Source organism: Stegostoma tigrinum, chromosome 16 (genome assembly GCF_030684315.1).
Source record: "Stegostoma tigrinum isolate sSteTig4 chromosome 16, sSteTig4.hap1, whole genome shotgun sequence".
NCBI lineage: Eukaryota > Metazoa > Chordata > Chondrichthyes > Orectolobiformes > Stegostomatidae > Stegostoma > Stegostoma tigrinum.
In genome coordinates this window covers 36,915,003-36,932,019 of record NC_081369.1, presented here as the reverse complement: position 1 = coordinate 36,932,019, position 17,017 = coordinate 36,915,003, and the positions used below count along the sequence as shown (strand labels likewise).

The 17,017-nt window shown below is 39.8% G+C and overlaps 1 protein-coding gene across 10 annotated transcripts in view; it reads right to left on the bottom strand.

The window, feature by feature from the left end:
- banp (BTG3 associated nuclear protein) overlaps positions 1-17,017 on the bottom strand; it is a 296,836-nt gene that overhangs the window by 13,561 nt on the left and 266,258 nt on the right. For 9 of the 10 annotated variants that reach the window (XM_059651709.1, XM_059651711.1, XM_048546311.2 and 6 more), the window contains one exon: positions 3,090-3,233. The exons of the other annotated variant lie outside the window; for it this stretch is intronic. In XM_059651709.1, the coding sequence (XP_059507692.1) occupies positions 3,090-3,233 (144 nt within the window). The remainder of the gene's footprint in view (positions 1-3,089; positions 3,234-17,017) is intronic. 10 annotated transcript variants of the gene reach the window in all.

Here is a 17,017-nt window from a genome sequence, read left to right as displayed (position 1 = left end):
CGTTGAAAGAAAGATAGAAAGCAGATTTGAAGAGAGAAAGACATGCCGAGAACAGTCATTATAATTTAACACAACAAAGTGTGTAGCTGGATGAACACAGCAGGCCAAGCAGCATCTCAGGAGCACAAAAGCTGACGTTTCGGGCCTAGACCCTTCATCAGAGAGGGGGATGGGGAGAGGGTTCTGAAATAAATAGGGAGAGAGGGGGAGGCGGACTGACGATGGATAGAGGAGAAGATAGGTGGAGAGGAGAGTATAGGTGAGGAGGGGATAGGTCAATCCGGGGAGGACGGACAGGTCAAGGAGGCGGGATGAGGATGTTTGGTGGGAAATGGAGGTGCGGCTTGAGGGGGAGGAGGGGATAGGTGAGAGGAAGAACAGGTTAGGGAGGCGGGGACGAGCTGGGCTGGTTTGGTGATGCATTGGGGGGAGGGGACGAGCTGGGCTGGTTTTGGGATGCAGTGGGGGAGGAGGAGATTTTGAAGCTTGTGAAGTCCACATTGATACCACTGGGCTGCAGGGTTCTCAAGCGGAACATGAGTTGCTGTTCCTGCAACCTTCGGGTGGCATCATTGTGGCACTGCAGGAACCACTAACCTCATCCCGCCGCCTTGACCTGTCCGTCCTCCCCGGACTGACCTATCCCCTCCCCACCAGACCCACTTATACTCTCCTCTCCACCCAGCTTCTCCTCCATCCATCTTCGGTCCGCCTCCCCCTCACTCCCTATTTATTTCAGAACCCTCTCCCCATCCCCCTCTCTGATGAAGGGTCTCGGCCCGAAACGTCAGCTTTTGTGCTCCTGAGATGCTGCTTGGTCTGCTGCGTTCATCCAGCTACAGACTTTGTTATTTTGGATTCTCCAGCATCTGCAGTTCCCATTATCTCTGATTATAATTTAACACTAAGTTTGCAGCCTAGTAAATTTCAGAGTTACCATGTATGGTAGCATTTAACATTAATATGCAATACATAAAATGTTAAGGAAGCCTAAGCCAAAAAGGTAGTTCTTGCCATTTGGGAACTACATTTCACGCATGGTTGTTCAAGAGGATACGTCAGCTCAACCTTCCTTAACAGGGAAGATGTGAACTTACTAGCATGACTGTCAGTTTCTTAAATACCCAACCTATGCACAATCAGCCAGCAATTTATTTTAAATTCTTTCACGGAATGTGGGCATCATTGGATGAGCTAGCATTTACTGCCTATCCCAAGTTGACCTCAAAAGGTTTGTTGTGAGCTTCCTTCTTGAACAAGTGTCATCCATTTGGTGTAGATACACCCACAATACTGTCAAGCAGGGAATCCCAAAGGTTTGACTCAGCAACACTGAAGGAACCATGATATATTTCCAAGTAAGGACGATGACTAACTTGGAGGAAAACTTTAATGTGGTGATGTTCCCATGTATCTATTGCCTTTGTCCTTCTAGATGGTAATGATTTTCAGTTTGGAAAGTGCTGTCTCAGAAGCCTTGGTGAATTTCTCCAGTGCATCTTGAATGTGCGACAAGATGCTACGACTGTTTGTCTGTGGAGGAGGTAATAGATGTGGTACCAATCAAGCAGACTGTTTTTTGTCTCGTATGGCATCTAGCTTCAAGTGTTGTTGGAGCTGCATTCATCCAAGCAAGTGGACACATTCCATCACAGTCCTGACTTGTGCCTTGTAAACGGCGGACAAGCTGTGGGGAGTCAGGTGGTGTGTTATTTGCTGTAGGATTCCTTGCTCTGAGTTCCTGTTGTCACCACCGTATTTGCTGGTTCAGGCCAGTTCTTGGTCAATGGTGACTCCCAGCACAGTTACCATTAGGGAACTGATTAAAAAAATTAAATCAATTCTTGCCACTAAATTCTGCAAAACTTCCATGAAGTCCATGCTTCCTAGACAATATATCTAACACAAGTGTCTCAGATATATTATTGGAGTCATTGTTTAGTCTGCACCCCATAGAAATCAATTATATGGTTAAAATTAAAACAGAGTGCATTGAGAATGCAGTTGATCACCCTCAGTGGAAGGACTGAGATTAGCTCCTTTCAGTTCAAGACAGGCTTGTTTACAAAGCAAAGTTAGGCTGCAAACTCAGAAGTATTTCCATTACTATTTCCATACCTGATGCAGTTTTGGTACACACAGGTTCCTGTTTCTCTGCCATCCCTGTGAGAACGCAGCAACACTTGCTGCTAAACCCAGGACATCAACACAACTTGATACCTCCAATAAAACATTTCAGTAACTTGAGGAACTGAATACATTGCCTGGATCTGTGTGTCCAAATCTGAGACACTGGCATCATATCAGCCATTTTGGCATATGCCATCATAGCCTGACAACACAGGTATGTCGGAAACAGGCATCAGGGCAATGCACTCTACCAATATGGCGCTTGATCTCCAGGCCGCTACAGCAAAGAATTTTCCTCTGAAACATCCCATGTAATATAGACTCCAGTAACAATGGTTGAGGCTATCCATGTAAATGAAGAAAACAAAAGATGGAATAATTTCCATCAAGGCGCAAAATATATATATTATTCTAGCGAAATTATACTAGTGAAATATTCCACATCTAGCAAAAGAGGAGCATTCATTCACAAAGCTTTACACCCTCAATAGATAAATTGTCTAGGAGAAAATTCACAAAGTATTGATTTTAAGAAAGTCCGAAAATGCTAGAAATACTCAGAAGGTCCAGCATCATCTATGAGAGCAGAAACAAACTTAACATGTCCAATCTGTGATCTTTCATCAGAACTGAAAAAAAGTTGGCAAAGTGATAGGTTGTGAGCAGATGAAAGGAGTGGGGATGGGGAGGAGGGGGCAGAGGCAGATGAAGAACAGAGCTAAAGGTTTGCAGTAATTAAACAATAAAAGGGTTTGTGGTGCAGAGGGATTGTCAATGCAACAAGAAAATATAAAATGTGGCTGAAGGTCATGTGAATGGTAGTTTAGTAGCTATCTAAATGTAAAGTTCTTTTGTAAATATTGCTTTTAGGGTTTTAGCTGAGATTACAATGACACCAATTAATCAAGTTGCCTCACCTAACAAAAACTGAAGAGGAAATGAATTGGTCTGTTACTCACTTGAGATGCTGCGTTGTGATCTGTTACTGGTGCAAGCTGTACATACTGCACCTGGATATCACTTCCCTGGAGAGGTGATCCATCTACTCCACTGGATGGATGTTCAGCAGAAGCCACTGCAATTAACTGTGCACCTTGCAGTACCTACAAAATATATTTAAAAAAAGCTAAAGCTGAATTAGTTTGATATACCAATGAACGGAGTTCAAGAAGGCAGTTCACCACCACCTTCTCGAGGGCAATTAGGGATGGACAATAAATGCTGACTCAGTCAGCGATGCCCACATCCTGACAGTGAATTAAAACAGTGTAGCTTCAACCCAGTCCTTCACCTAAACATCACTGCCAAAACAGTAAATAAGTCAGCCATGATAGCAAGATTACTTTTCATTTTTTAAGATGCTAAAATAGGATAGCTACATCAATTTTTGGGTGTGGCTAAGGTTCATCTTGAACTTACTGATAAGCAATTTTAAATGGAAAATAAACTAGAATTAGTTTATCAATGTTAAGTTGAAATACTGCTCAAAGCTGATTGAGGCTAGCCATTCAATCCAACAAGTTTAGGCCCTAAAACTTCACGACCTCCAAATGCTTCAGGTATGTGGCTTATCTTATACGGACAGAGATATACTGTCTTTGTGCCATGAGATCCAAACAACACGTCAGATTAGTACAAGGAATACTAAATGGATTAGCCATAATTACACTGTTGACCATTTAAAAATCAACAAAAATATTTGAACAAATGAAGGTGAATAATAATATAATCTTATCAAAGCTTACAAATCTGTAACTGACAATAGGACTTTAATTATATTTTGCTCTTTGAGATTGGTTCATTTGTTACATGTGACATACAAGTACAAAGTTAAAGTTTATTCCTGTTGCTTACATGAACCTCGTCATTTGATATATGGGAAATGAAAGCTTATGAGAAGTTTCTGGCTTGATTTCTCAGTACAGATGTGTCATTTGACCACCAATTACACAGAAATAACAGAAGGTACTGCTAACCAGAGCGGATTAGAAACTTTGCCACCTTGGTTACAAAGTAAAAAGTCCCAAATGTTACCTGGACTTTCACCCTATATAGTTCAGTATATAATGAATGGTGAGGGATGAAACAGGGGAAGGAAAGAAGTTGGGGCATTTACAGATCACAGAGTCATACTGCTGTACAGCATGGTCCAACTCGTCCATGCCAACTAGATATGCTAAATTAATCTAGTCCCATTTGCCATCATTTGGCTCGTACCCTTGTAAACCATTCCTATTCAAATACCTCATCCAGATGCCTTTTAAATATTGTAATCGTACTAGCTTCCACCACTTCCTCTGGCAGCTTAATCCACACACGTACCACCTTCTGTATGAAAACATTGCCCCTTTTAAATCTTTCCCATCTCACCTTAAACACATGCTGTCCAGTCTTGGACTCTCGTACCCTGAGGAAAAGACCTTGACTCTATGCTCTATCCAAGCCGTTCATGATTTTATAAACACTTCTGCAAGGTTACCGCTCAGCTTCGATGTTCCAGGGAAAAACCCCAGCCTATTCAGCTTCTCCCTATAGCTCAAACCCTCCAAAGCTGGCAACATCCTTGTAAATCTTCTCTGAACCATTTCAAGTTTCACACATCCTTCCAAAAGAAAGGAGACCAGAATTGAACACAATATTCCAAAAGTGGCCCAAGCAATGTCCTATACAGCCTCAACATGACCTCCCAACTCCTATATTCAATACACTGACCAAAAAAGGCAAGAATACCAAATGCCTTCTTCACTATTCTGCCTACCTAGAATTCCACTTGCAAGAAACTATGAATCTGCACTTCAAGGTCTCTTTGTTTGGCAACACTCCTCAGGACTTTTCCATTAAGTGTACAAGTTCTGCCCTAATTTGCCTTTCCAAATTGCAGGACCTCACATTTATCTAAATTAAATTCCATCTGCCATTCCTTGGCCCATTTGATCAAGGTTCTGTTATAATTCAAGATAACTTTCTTCACTGTCCACTGCACCTCCAAATTTGGTGTCATCTGCAAACTTACTAACCATACCTCTTAATTTCACATCTAAATCATTTATATAAATGATGAAAAGCAGTGAATCCAGTACCAATCCTTGTGACACACCACTGGTCATGGGCCTAAAGTCTGAAAAGCAACTCTCTGTCTTCTACCTTCGAGCCAGTTCTGTATCCAAATCGCTAGTTCTTCCTGTATTCCATGTGATCTAACCTTGCTAACTAGTCAACCACCTTACTGAAGTCCCCATAGATCACGTTCACTGCTCTGCCTTCATCAATCCTCTTTGTTACTTCTTCAAAAAGACTCAATCAAGTTTGTGAAACATGGTGTCCGATGCACAAAACTCCATTCACCATCTCTAATCAGTCCTTGCCTTTCCAAATACATGTAAATCCTGTCCCTCAGGATCCCCTCCAACAACTTACCCACCACTGATGTCAGGCTCACCGATGTATAGTTCTCTGGCTTCTCCTTACCACCTTTCTTAAACAGTAGTACCATGTTAGCCAACCTCCAGTCTTTTGGCACCACACCTGTGGCTATCAACGATACAAACATCAATGGGCCCAGCAATCACTTTCCTAGCTTCCCACAGGGTTCTAGAGTACATCTGATCAAGATCTATTGTTGAAGTACTTACAATGTGGACTTAATACATCATATTTATAAAAATCCTTTATTGGAAACAGATGGGGGACTGAATAGGTGTCCTATGTTAGGTAGGATTTCAACATTGTACAAACATCCTCTACATCTACATCCCCTTCAAAATATTTGATGTACTCTATGATGTTTCCACAGGTTTGTTATTCTAGCGTCCTTGCAACTTTACAATAAAAATAAGATAAATTCTACCAGTAAACTACAGAAAAGTGATATCTGACATGAATTTCAAATCAGGTTGCTAAATTTACTAACATGAGCTGTGACTTAAAACAGAATCAAAATTCAGGATATTTTTAATGATCTTTAATAAGCTATATGCATTTCATTATAACTGGCTTCTTATTTCATAAACTATAATACTTATGAAACAGCACTTAACTCAAATCCAGATATTCACAAAACAACTGGGTATTATTGAAAGCTAATAAAATGCCACAAACTTCTAGCACAGTTCTACTAACAGGCAGAGAGAGGAGATGGTGAAAAGGAGCATAACCATATCTGACAGTAACAAATTAAGAAAGGAAATAAATGTTTAAAGAGTTGGCTATGAAAATGAGTAACAAAATCCATAGGATAGATATCCCAATTACAGGCCACATGACTAACTATTCAAATATAAAGAACACTTTTATAACCAATCCACTTATGCATTGCCAAAATTACTTTGAAGACATCAAATTAATCTATTTAAAAATGTTTTTTCTTGAGTAAAGTTCCTAGCTCCCTAAGACTATTAAGGTTCTAGAAGAACTTTGTTCATGTACTGGATTACTCGACTAACACATAGAATAGGCAGATTGTTTTATGAAGAAACCTTGAACAGGCTATGTTTATATCTGCTGGATTTTAGAAGAATAAGACGTGACTTGACTAAAACTTACAAGATAATGAGGGGTTCTTACATAGCAGAGATGGAAGGTAGGTTTCTACTGTGAAAAAATCGAGAACTGGGAGCCACTGTATCAAAATTAGAGGTGGTCTTTTAAGGCAGAATTGAGAAGAATCTTTTTCTTACATAGGATCATAAGCACTTGGAACTCTTTCCCTTAAAAGACAGCGGAAGCAGGGCCTTTAAATGTATTGAAGTAGAAGGTGATAAGATTATTGGTAAGCAAAGAGTGAAAGTTTATTGAAAGGAGGCAGGAATGTGAAGCAGCCAGGTCAGGCATGACATTGAATGGCTGAGTTGTCTTGAATGGTCAAGTGGCCCACTGCTTCTTACTTGTATGTTCTTACATGCTGTATGACTAAAACTGAGCATAACATTCCAATCAAGGCCTAACCCGGGTCTAGTACCAAGGTAGTATTGTATTTTTATTCTGTATACAACCATTCTGGCAATATCTTCTAAACTTCTATTTATTTTTACAATAGTCTTCCAGTATTGGTTGTAGTTCTTCACAGATTCAGGGTACTTCTGAACTCCAGGCCTACATGTGACTTCAGACTTAGTAATATGGTTGACTCTTAACTGCCCTCTGAAATGGCCTAGTAATTCTTCAGTTGTATCAAGTGCAAGAAAGGAATGAAACTGACAAACTACCTGGAAACAGCAAACAGCCCTGAAAAGTTCTCATTGCCAACATTAGCACCACAATTGGCAAGCTGTCTCACAAATTAAGTAATAGTCTGACAGTCAAACTCACAGTCATACTTTACACCAATGTCCCAGACACCACCACTATCATTGCAGCAGAGTTGGCAGTACAATCCTCTCAAGTCAGGAGGGAGTCACCATTAACATTGACTCCAAACATCATGTCATCTTGTGACAGCAAGTGAAACATGGGCAAAGAAATCTGCTTATCAACATTTACTGTTTCCCCTTGGCAAATAAATCAGTGTTCCTCCATGTTGAGCACTATTTGATTACGGCCTAGTCATATTATTGCCATACTATTAATCTGGAAACCATGGTAATATGCTACGCACCCAGGTTCAATTCCCACATGGCAGATTGTGGAATTTACATAAAGATCTAGAATTAAGAGTCTAATGATGACCATCAGGTAAAACTCATCTGGTTCAGTAACGTCCTTCAGGGAAAGGCACTGCCATCCTTAGCTGGACTGGCCTATCAGGAATGGGAATAAGTGTTGGCCCAGCCAGTGACAACCAAGTTCTGAGGGTGGTAAGGACACAGAACATAATCTGGTTGTGGGACTTCAATGCTCCCACTCACCAATGTCCAACAGCAAGAACAGCCTGGCAGTACCAATACTGACAGAGAAGGTCAAATCCTCAAGGATGCAGCTGCTTGACAGGGTCTAAATAGGTGGTGAGGGAAGAATGAACAGGAGGGAAGGATGAACAGGAGGGAAAAACATATTTGAGCTCATCATCACCTATGTGCCTGCCACAGATGCATCGGTCTGTGACAGTATCGATAAGAGTGACCACCCCAGTGTCCTGTGGAGACATCGTGGCAATGAGGATCCTCTGCTGTTGTGTTATGTGGCACTGTTCCAGTACTCTTTCGGAGATTTTGAACATATCTGGCAACTCAGTACTGGATGCCTACGAGGAGCTGCGGGCCAACAGTAACAGGTGAATTGTACACCTTATAGTCTGTAATCTCATGGCCTGGCACAACCCCCACTTTACCATTACAATCAAAACAGGTGGTCAATCCTGGTTCATGAAGAGTGCAGGAAGGCATGTTAGAAGCAGCACCAGGTGTACCTAAAAAGGAGATGTGAACTTGGTGAAGCGACAGAATAATACTACTTATGGATGCATGCCAAACAGCATAAATAGAAGTGTTAGACAGAGCTAAGTGATTCCACATCAAACAGATCAGATGCAAGCTCTTCACATTTAATTGAGATCAGGGATGGACAATTAAACAACTTGTGAGAGGCAAAGGTCCAGAAATATCTCTATCATCAATAATACAGCAGCTAACATATCATTTCAAAAGGTAACACCGAAACTCTCACAATAAACTTCACTGAAGTGCAGAGAGGACAATCCATCTCTGCCGCCTAGAAAGGTCCCCAGCATCACAGACTTCAATCTCCAGCCAATTTGATTCACTCCATGTGATACCAAGAAACAGCTGGAGGCACTAGATACTAACCGGGGGCTCAAGATTCAAGTCCAACCTTCTACAGAAAGGTGCAATGATTTCCCTGAACAAGTTTGTTAGAAAAATATCTGCAGCTTAGTAGTAGAGGTACCAAGTCACTGATGCAAAAATGTAATCCTTACAGCATACTGCAGCTTGCCACGCGCATTTTCAAAAATATGAAAGCTATGGGCACTGACAACATTTCAGCAATAGCACTGAAAACCACTGAAGATTGCTGAAATGACTGTGCCACAGGACAAGCTGTTCCAATACAGCTACAATCCAAGCATCTACTTACTCATGTGGAAAAATCACTCTGATATGTCCTCTGTATGAAAAGGACAAATACAACCTGGTCAATTACTGCTCCATCATACCACCCTCTATTATCAGTAATACGTAATGGAAGGTGTTATCAACAATGTTAGACAGCTCACTTGCTTAGCAATAAGCTGCTCACTGATACTCAGTTTGGGTTCTGCTGGAGCCACTCAGCTGATTACAGCCTCAGTTCAAACAGAAGAAAGAAGAGACTTCCAGAAGAAAGGTTACCTTGACACCAAGGTCACATTTGACCAAGTGTGCCATCCAGGAACCTTAGAAAAACTGGATCAACGGAATTCAGGGGGAAACAGATTGAGGTTGTTCAATGTCAGTCATCTCAGCTCCAGGTCACTTCTACCAGTGTTCCTCCGGGTAGCGTCCACAGCCCAATCATTTTCAGCTACTTCATCAATGACTTTCCCTCAATTATATGATGAGAAGTGGCAATCTGAGCAACTACTCAGATGCTGAAACGGTCCATATCTAAATGAAAGATTTGAATAATGTCCAGGCTTAGACTGATAAATGGCATGTTTCATTTGCGCAAGGACCAGGCAATGAACAAGAGAGCAATCTAACCATTGTCCCTTTATATACAATGGAATTACTTCCACTAAATCCCCCAATTTCAATATCGTAGAGTTACCACTAATCAGGAACTGAACTAGACTGTCCATGTAAGTACTGTGGCTATAAGAACAAGTCAATGGCTAGATGTATTGCAGAAAGTAACTCATACCTTGAATCACCAAAGCCTGACCACCAACTGCAAGACACAAGTCAGAAGTGTGTTGAAATACTCTCCAATTGCCCGGAATGAGTGCTATTTTAACAATCTCGGAAGAAGGTCAACATCATCAACACAGCCAGCTTGATTGGTACCACATCCACAAATATTCACTCTCTCCACTACTGACCCTCAGTTGTAGCAGTACATATCATCTACAACTTGCTCTGTAAAAAAATCACCAATATTCGTTAAATAGCACCTTCCAAATCCACACCACTAACCTCTAGAAGGATAAGGGCAGCAGATACATGGGAACATCACCACCAGCAAGTTTCCCTCCAGGTCAATCACTACTCTCACCAGGAAATATATTACTGCACCTACTGTTATGCCTTTCCCTACTCCTTTCTAAATATGAGGTCCAGAACTGCACCCTCTTTTGTGGCTTTCATATATTGAACCATGTGGTTCAAAAAGTTTTCCTGGATACAATTCAAGAGTTTTAGTTGTTCCTTATCTTGCACTGTAAAACTATCCCAGTTAATATGTGCATAATTTAAATCCTCTATCACTATTGTCTTATTATTCCTACACTTCTCTGAAATTTGATTATATGTTTGATCCTCTCTCTCCCTGACTTCTTTGCATAAACTTTACAATTCTTTGAACTGTATTTAAATCGGGCTTGTCTGAGTTGTATTTATACCATATAGGTATGTCAGTTCTAAATTAGGTACACAAATATGTATGAAATATTACTCAACAGCATAAATGAAACATGATGACAGGAAACAATAAAATGTGTGGAAAGTGAATACAGAAACTGTATTCGCATCTTGAAATGGACAGAAGGTCAATGCAGTGAATCCCCATGTTCAGGTCTACGTCAGCTTAAGACCTTGCCAAACCTGACACAAAATCTCACCTGCATTTAACTGCATTAAGTATGTACTTGGAAACACCTTTGCATTACCAACATCAGCAATTTAGGCTGACTGTGGACAACGATGGATGGAGGTAAAGCTGACGAACACAGAGTCTGCCTGACATAGACTCAAAGTTGCTCAATTCATCTTCAAAAGAATCCAAAATTTTCCAAGTTTTTGGATCTTATTTCAGTGACCCCCTTTAAGAATAGTTGGTCCGGCAGCTCCAGACCATGGGGAACTAATTGCAGCTTGCATTGTAAAACTCCCACTTAAAGCGGTCCCATTTCAAAATGTGGTCATAGAAGTATTTAGATCCTAATTATTTAACAGCATCAGCCAAACATCTGTTTTAAGTGAATGCCCCTTGCAAATAAAGGACCTTAGTTCAGTTTTACATGAGCTATACTTCAGTGGTTTGTAATCTGATTTGGTCCTTGTTTATCTATTTCATGACTGCAAAACCAGTATATCAATATCAATTGCTCATCTACATTGTGTACCCTAAATTACATAGTATTGCTGGGTACAATTTGTTAAGATGTAGAATTTGTCAGGCATCTGACTATAATACAGATCAAGGCCTTAACAAAATAATTTACCATTGACTAGAAGACAATAGTAGTTGGATTAAAAAAAGAATTCCTGACTGAACATTTATTGCTTCATAACATGCCCTATGACAAGGATGTGTACTTACCCAAATAGGAATGATTATAGGATTTTATCCTTGCCAGATTTTTAAGCAAAAATATGCATTTTCCCTTTCCTCAGTCGTTTTTATTCCAGCTGTTTCCACTGCTCAGATTGTATGAAAGCCTATTTCTTTCCACTTTAATCATGCTACCATTTAGGTTCTACTGAAAGAAAATGTACTTATTTTTTAAAGATGTGAACATATATCCTTTATCAACTAAAAACTCAGTGATAGCCATGCATAGCATCTATGGCACATTTCACTCATGTTCTAGAAAGTTTGTTTAGATATCAAACATGTATTAAATTGAAGTTGCCAGCAGCTAGTATTCATCATACAACAGAGGCAGCAGATAGGAAGATATATCGTGAATCTAGCAGGACTGTTCATATATTTTTGCTTCCTACAGTTCATTCAAGAAAAAAAAAACGTACATAAAAAGAACAGGCTTTCAGAAGAATCTAAAAGGGCAATTTAGTTCAAAGTATTAGTGTGAGGTGGAGGGTTTCTGAGTGAGAAGAAGCTACAAAGAGGTTAGGAAGGATCAATGCAAAAAGGAAATTTAAATTCATGGTTAAGAATTATCATTAAATATGTCAGTTACCACTCAGGAACCAAAATCGGTCAGTGAGTAAATTAGTGATTGGTGAGTGGACCTTCATAACGGATAGGATTTGGGCGAGAGGCCAAAGTAGTCAAGGAAGGGAGTTTAAGTAGTAGTTGAGCTTTTGCAGAGGGTCCCAAGCAGCCCTTATGATAAAATAATGTAGAGTTATAAGCTCAGGGAAGGGTCAAACACCCCAAACTTGCAAACAGTCTAAGACAATGCACAGCAATGGAGATGGATTTGGTGGTAAAGGTACACAGATTTTCTTTAACATAAAACTGCTGTATTAATAGCAATTGAAAAATCATTTAGCCAGCTAGAACAAATTAGACAGGACTGTTTGTACGGATATTTTGAGAAAACCGTGAATGAATTCATAGCAGTCAGCTACATTTGATTGAAATGTGTCAAGAGAAAGAACTAATTTCTTTTTAGAGAGAACTATTGCATCACATCTTTCTAGTACATCCCATAAATACTTCACAGCAGAATAAATTACTCCGAACTTCAGTCTCTGCCATGTTGAAAAGTGCAGCCAAAAAATGGCCAGAAAATCCAGAGACAATCAATTCTCATAATATGATTTAGTGAAGAGCGACCCTCGCATAGAATCTTGGATATATACATGGACAATGAACATTAGAAAGCCTGCAACATTACCAAAGCTTTCTTTCTATTTTTCATGTGAATCAGCAGATATGTTATGATCCATTTAAGTAGTAATCTCCTCTTCAGCAAATAAAAAGATGATTTGGACCACACTGTGTTTGACTGGGGCATCAGAATTACAGTGATCAACTATAAGGAAATAAGAAACATTTCAACTGAGGTGGAGGGGTAGCTGGTGAGAGGAGTGGGGAATCAGGTTTTACTCAAGTGGATCAAATTTCAGACCAATTTTAGCAGATAAGTTCTATAAAAAGAACTAATCTTCATGGCTTTAGCAGTGATGCAATTTTGTCCAGATTCAGAATGACTTGTGAAAAAAAACTGTCCATTAACGCAAGGAAATAGAACAAAGGCCAATTGACTTGTCACATCTTTGGCTTGCTTAAAAAGATTACCCACAGTCTAGAACAGATGAAAAGGGAAATCATGAGAGACAGACTCACTCTCAGAGAAACCAACTCCCCTTTCCTTTTTCTCAAGCCATCATGACTAACAAAGATCACAACATCCTTTGCTGTGTTGCCTCAGTATTTGCTGCATCTCGTCCTTAGCGTATTATTACTGATATTTGTTCAGTCCAATGCTGATGAACATTATTCATCTATATCATTTTTTTTGCTGTATTCTCTGTTCCTATTGCAATCAACTGTCCTGAAATAATAAACACATAATTTTACTGGCACCACATTTAAATCCTTGCTTCACTCTGAAATCAGAGCAGACTCATTTTGTGCCTTGCCATTTACAGATTTCTGATAGCTTCTAGCATATACAAAATTGTATAAAATGTTCCTGCTAACATGTTTCTAAAGGTTTAACAAATCAAAGTGAAATCCCTCGGCATATAGCCATATACTATTGTTTAATATCAGTGTTACAAAGGTCAGTGAATCTCAAGTGGGTAACAGAAGTATAAAAACCTCTTCATTATCCTCCAGGATTCAGGATGAAAATTGTTTTTTTTTAAAACATATACATTCATTCATGGGACACAGGTGTCACTGGCTAGCCAGGATTTATTGCTTGTCTCCCACTTATTCAAAAATAATATCAAATGAAGTGTTAGGAGTCTGGTTTTACATGCATAACAGCCTATATTTTCAGACAAGGGTCATACAGTTTACCACACAGTTTACTGTGATTCTAAACACCCCACATGCCACCAAAAACCATGTGAAATCCTGGGAGAAATTAAAAAAAAAGAGACAGTAAAAGCTAGTAAGGCTAATTTGTTAAAATAAATGGAAATTTCTTTTCAGTCGTCCTCAATACATCAGTCGCCCCAGGTAATCAATCCAGGAATCATTCTGGCTCTGATAATCTAAAAATCTACCAATCTTTTGCAACAGGGTAATCTCTATCACAGAATGATGTAAAATAACATGGATATGTAGCTGTTTAAATGCTGACTGACTGTTGTGCACTCCCAATTTTTTTGGCTGTAATCATAGCAAAGTAAACCATACACTTCAAAATTCCATATGCTTTCTTTGCTTCTCTATGTCCCTTCCTTTAGCAATCTTCTTAGAATTTCTGTTTAATTAAACTTTGCTCATCAGCTCTAATCTCTTTAATATAGATCGGTGTGAAATGGTTTCATAATGTGAAGCACTTTCAACTGTTTACTCTATTAAAACTGCTATGTAAACACAAATAGTTTTGAAAACTTTTAATACCTTTTTTATTATAACCTTCACCAGTCAACAATACCTATTTCAGCTTCTGTAATGTTTCCATGTAACTGAAATCTTATGCTTGGTACCATCTGATTAAATCTTCTGTACTCTCTTGAAAGACTGTAGGTTTATCTGAAAATTACTACTCCAACTGTTTATTATACACCAGTTATTCAACAGAGGTGGCACAGTGGTTAGCACTGCTGCCCTACAGCGTCAGATATCCAGGTTCAATTCCAGCCTCAGGCGGCTGTCTGTATGGTGTTTGCACACTCTCCCTGTGTCTGCATGGGTTTCCTCCAGGTGCTCCAGTCTCTTCCCACAGTCAAAAGATGTGCAGGTTAGGTGGACTGGCCATGCTAAATTCCCCATTGTATCCAGGGTTGTGTAGGTTTGGTGGTTTAGCCATGGGAAATGCAGAGTTACAGGGACAGGGTAGGGATCGAGTCTGGATGGGATGGTCTTCAGAGTCAGAGTGAACTTGTTGGGTCGAATGGCCTGTTTCCACACATTAGGGTTTCTGTGGGATAGCCTAGACTTTGAACAAAAGGTTTCCTGTTATTTGCCATTTTCAGTGCAGGTTTATATGAACTGATGAAGATCAGGAATTTTGTAATTCTATTCAATAATACAAAAACTGCACTGTAACATGGCATACACCCAGGCCATTATCTTAGAGATGTCACTTCTACTAAAGCTCAAGTTCAAAACACTTCTCATTAAGTATTCAAATCCAATTAGCAAATCATTTGCAAATGTTGACATTGTAAATTTTTAAAGCACATTTCAATGGTTCCTCGGAGGAGCAAAGGGGTTTATCCTTCATGGTTACATAAAGCTTGTAAAATTTAGCATAGCTTTGTGTTGATATTTTTGTTATTTTAAAACTTGCTTAATTTTGAGTTATTAATTATATACTTTTGAATATTCACAATTTATATCTTAGCTGTGCCACATGCAAAACCCAATGCTATGTTTAAGAATCACCATGTACAATGTTTTTAAACCAACTTGAGTGCACATTCTCTTGCCATAGAGATGCAACATCCTACTTACTCAAGCAAAAGGAACCAATATTCATTCACCACCATCATGTCCTCAAAAGCATATGATTTTCTGATTCTCAACTCTAAAAAGATCTTCCTAGCATTCCTTAATATCCCATGCCGGGTCATCAGTCCTCATCACTATCCAGGCATAATGTTCTGCTTGATCAGATGCAAAATTATCAACTTGAGACAGATATTACATTATACAAATTGTGAAGCACCTCAAACTGAAAGAAAAAAAACTTGCCAATTCCCTTCCCTACCCGACACATGATCAGACAACTGACAAAGCGTTGACTGGTGTTTGTTAAGTGGGTAATTGGTATTGGAGATTCATCACAACTCCTTATTTACTCCAGGTACACTCTGTCCAGTCTTCACTTAGATTCAGTTTCTGGACCCATGGTTTTCAGGGTAAGAGCATCATAGAGCAAATCCAGGAGTAGCCCTGAGTGCCTTTGTGACTGATAATGGGTATCGTATGCACCAAGTCTGGTCCTGAGAGCATTCATCCACTCATCCTACTGCTGGGGATTTCAGGCAGATGGAGGATCCTGTCACTCCAAAGAGGAGTTTTCTAGGCACCTGTGTGTGTTCTTCCTCTGTCTGAATAGATGCTGGCACTGTCCTGTCTCCTTAAGAAGGGGTACCTTAAATGGGGTCAAGGTCCTTCATCTCCATGTCACTTTACACCGACGTTGAGCACCAATGGCTAAAGTAATGTAGATCTACATGCATTTCCAGTAGTTACTGGACCTGACTTTCCACAGCAGCTGCCAGTCTCTCTGTGGAGACAGCAAGATGCATGCATGCCTCACTTAGCATGGTAATGATAACTACAATGGATTCCTCCAACCTATAGTCCATTTTACCAAGTGTTTGCAGAAACCTGTCTGATGATCCTGTGACTCTCTGTACATTTGAACAAAGTTATTAATGATTGTCACCATGATGTCATTTTCTACATGAGGGTGAACAGGTATCTGGTCTCTGACAATCCTATGAGGGCCAGTGACCCGGGGCATTTCTTCATTAACCAACAATGGAAACAACTGAATTGGTGGAGGGTGCAGGAGACTGCCTTGCCAGTGCATCCTCTGGAAGGATCTGTGAATCCTTCTTCAGGGGTGGAAGATATGCTGATGGGGTTAGAGGCTGGCTTCCTCAGGCAAAACGTTGTGAGAGTGTCACTGATGCCTACATAAGAGAATAGAAGGAATTTGTGCAATGGGGGTAGATGCTTGAGTACATTAAAATAAGTTCACAGTGGTGGTAATGGAAGAGTAGTCTTGGTCCTCCTCAAGTTTGAAGATTTTCTCCTCATACAGAACAGCTGAGTGAGTTAAAATGGTGATCAAGCACCATCTATCTGATGTGCTTGAGCATACCATAATTTTAACACCCACCTTTTTGGAGAGTCAGAGTAACCTATACTTGCAGGTGAGGTCATAATAAATGCTTAAATATTGATATGGTCG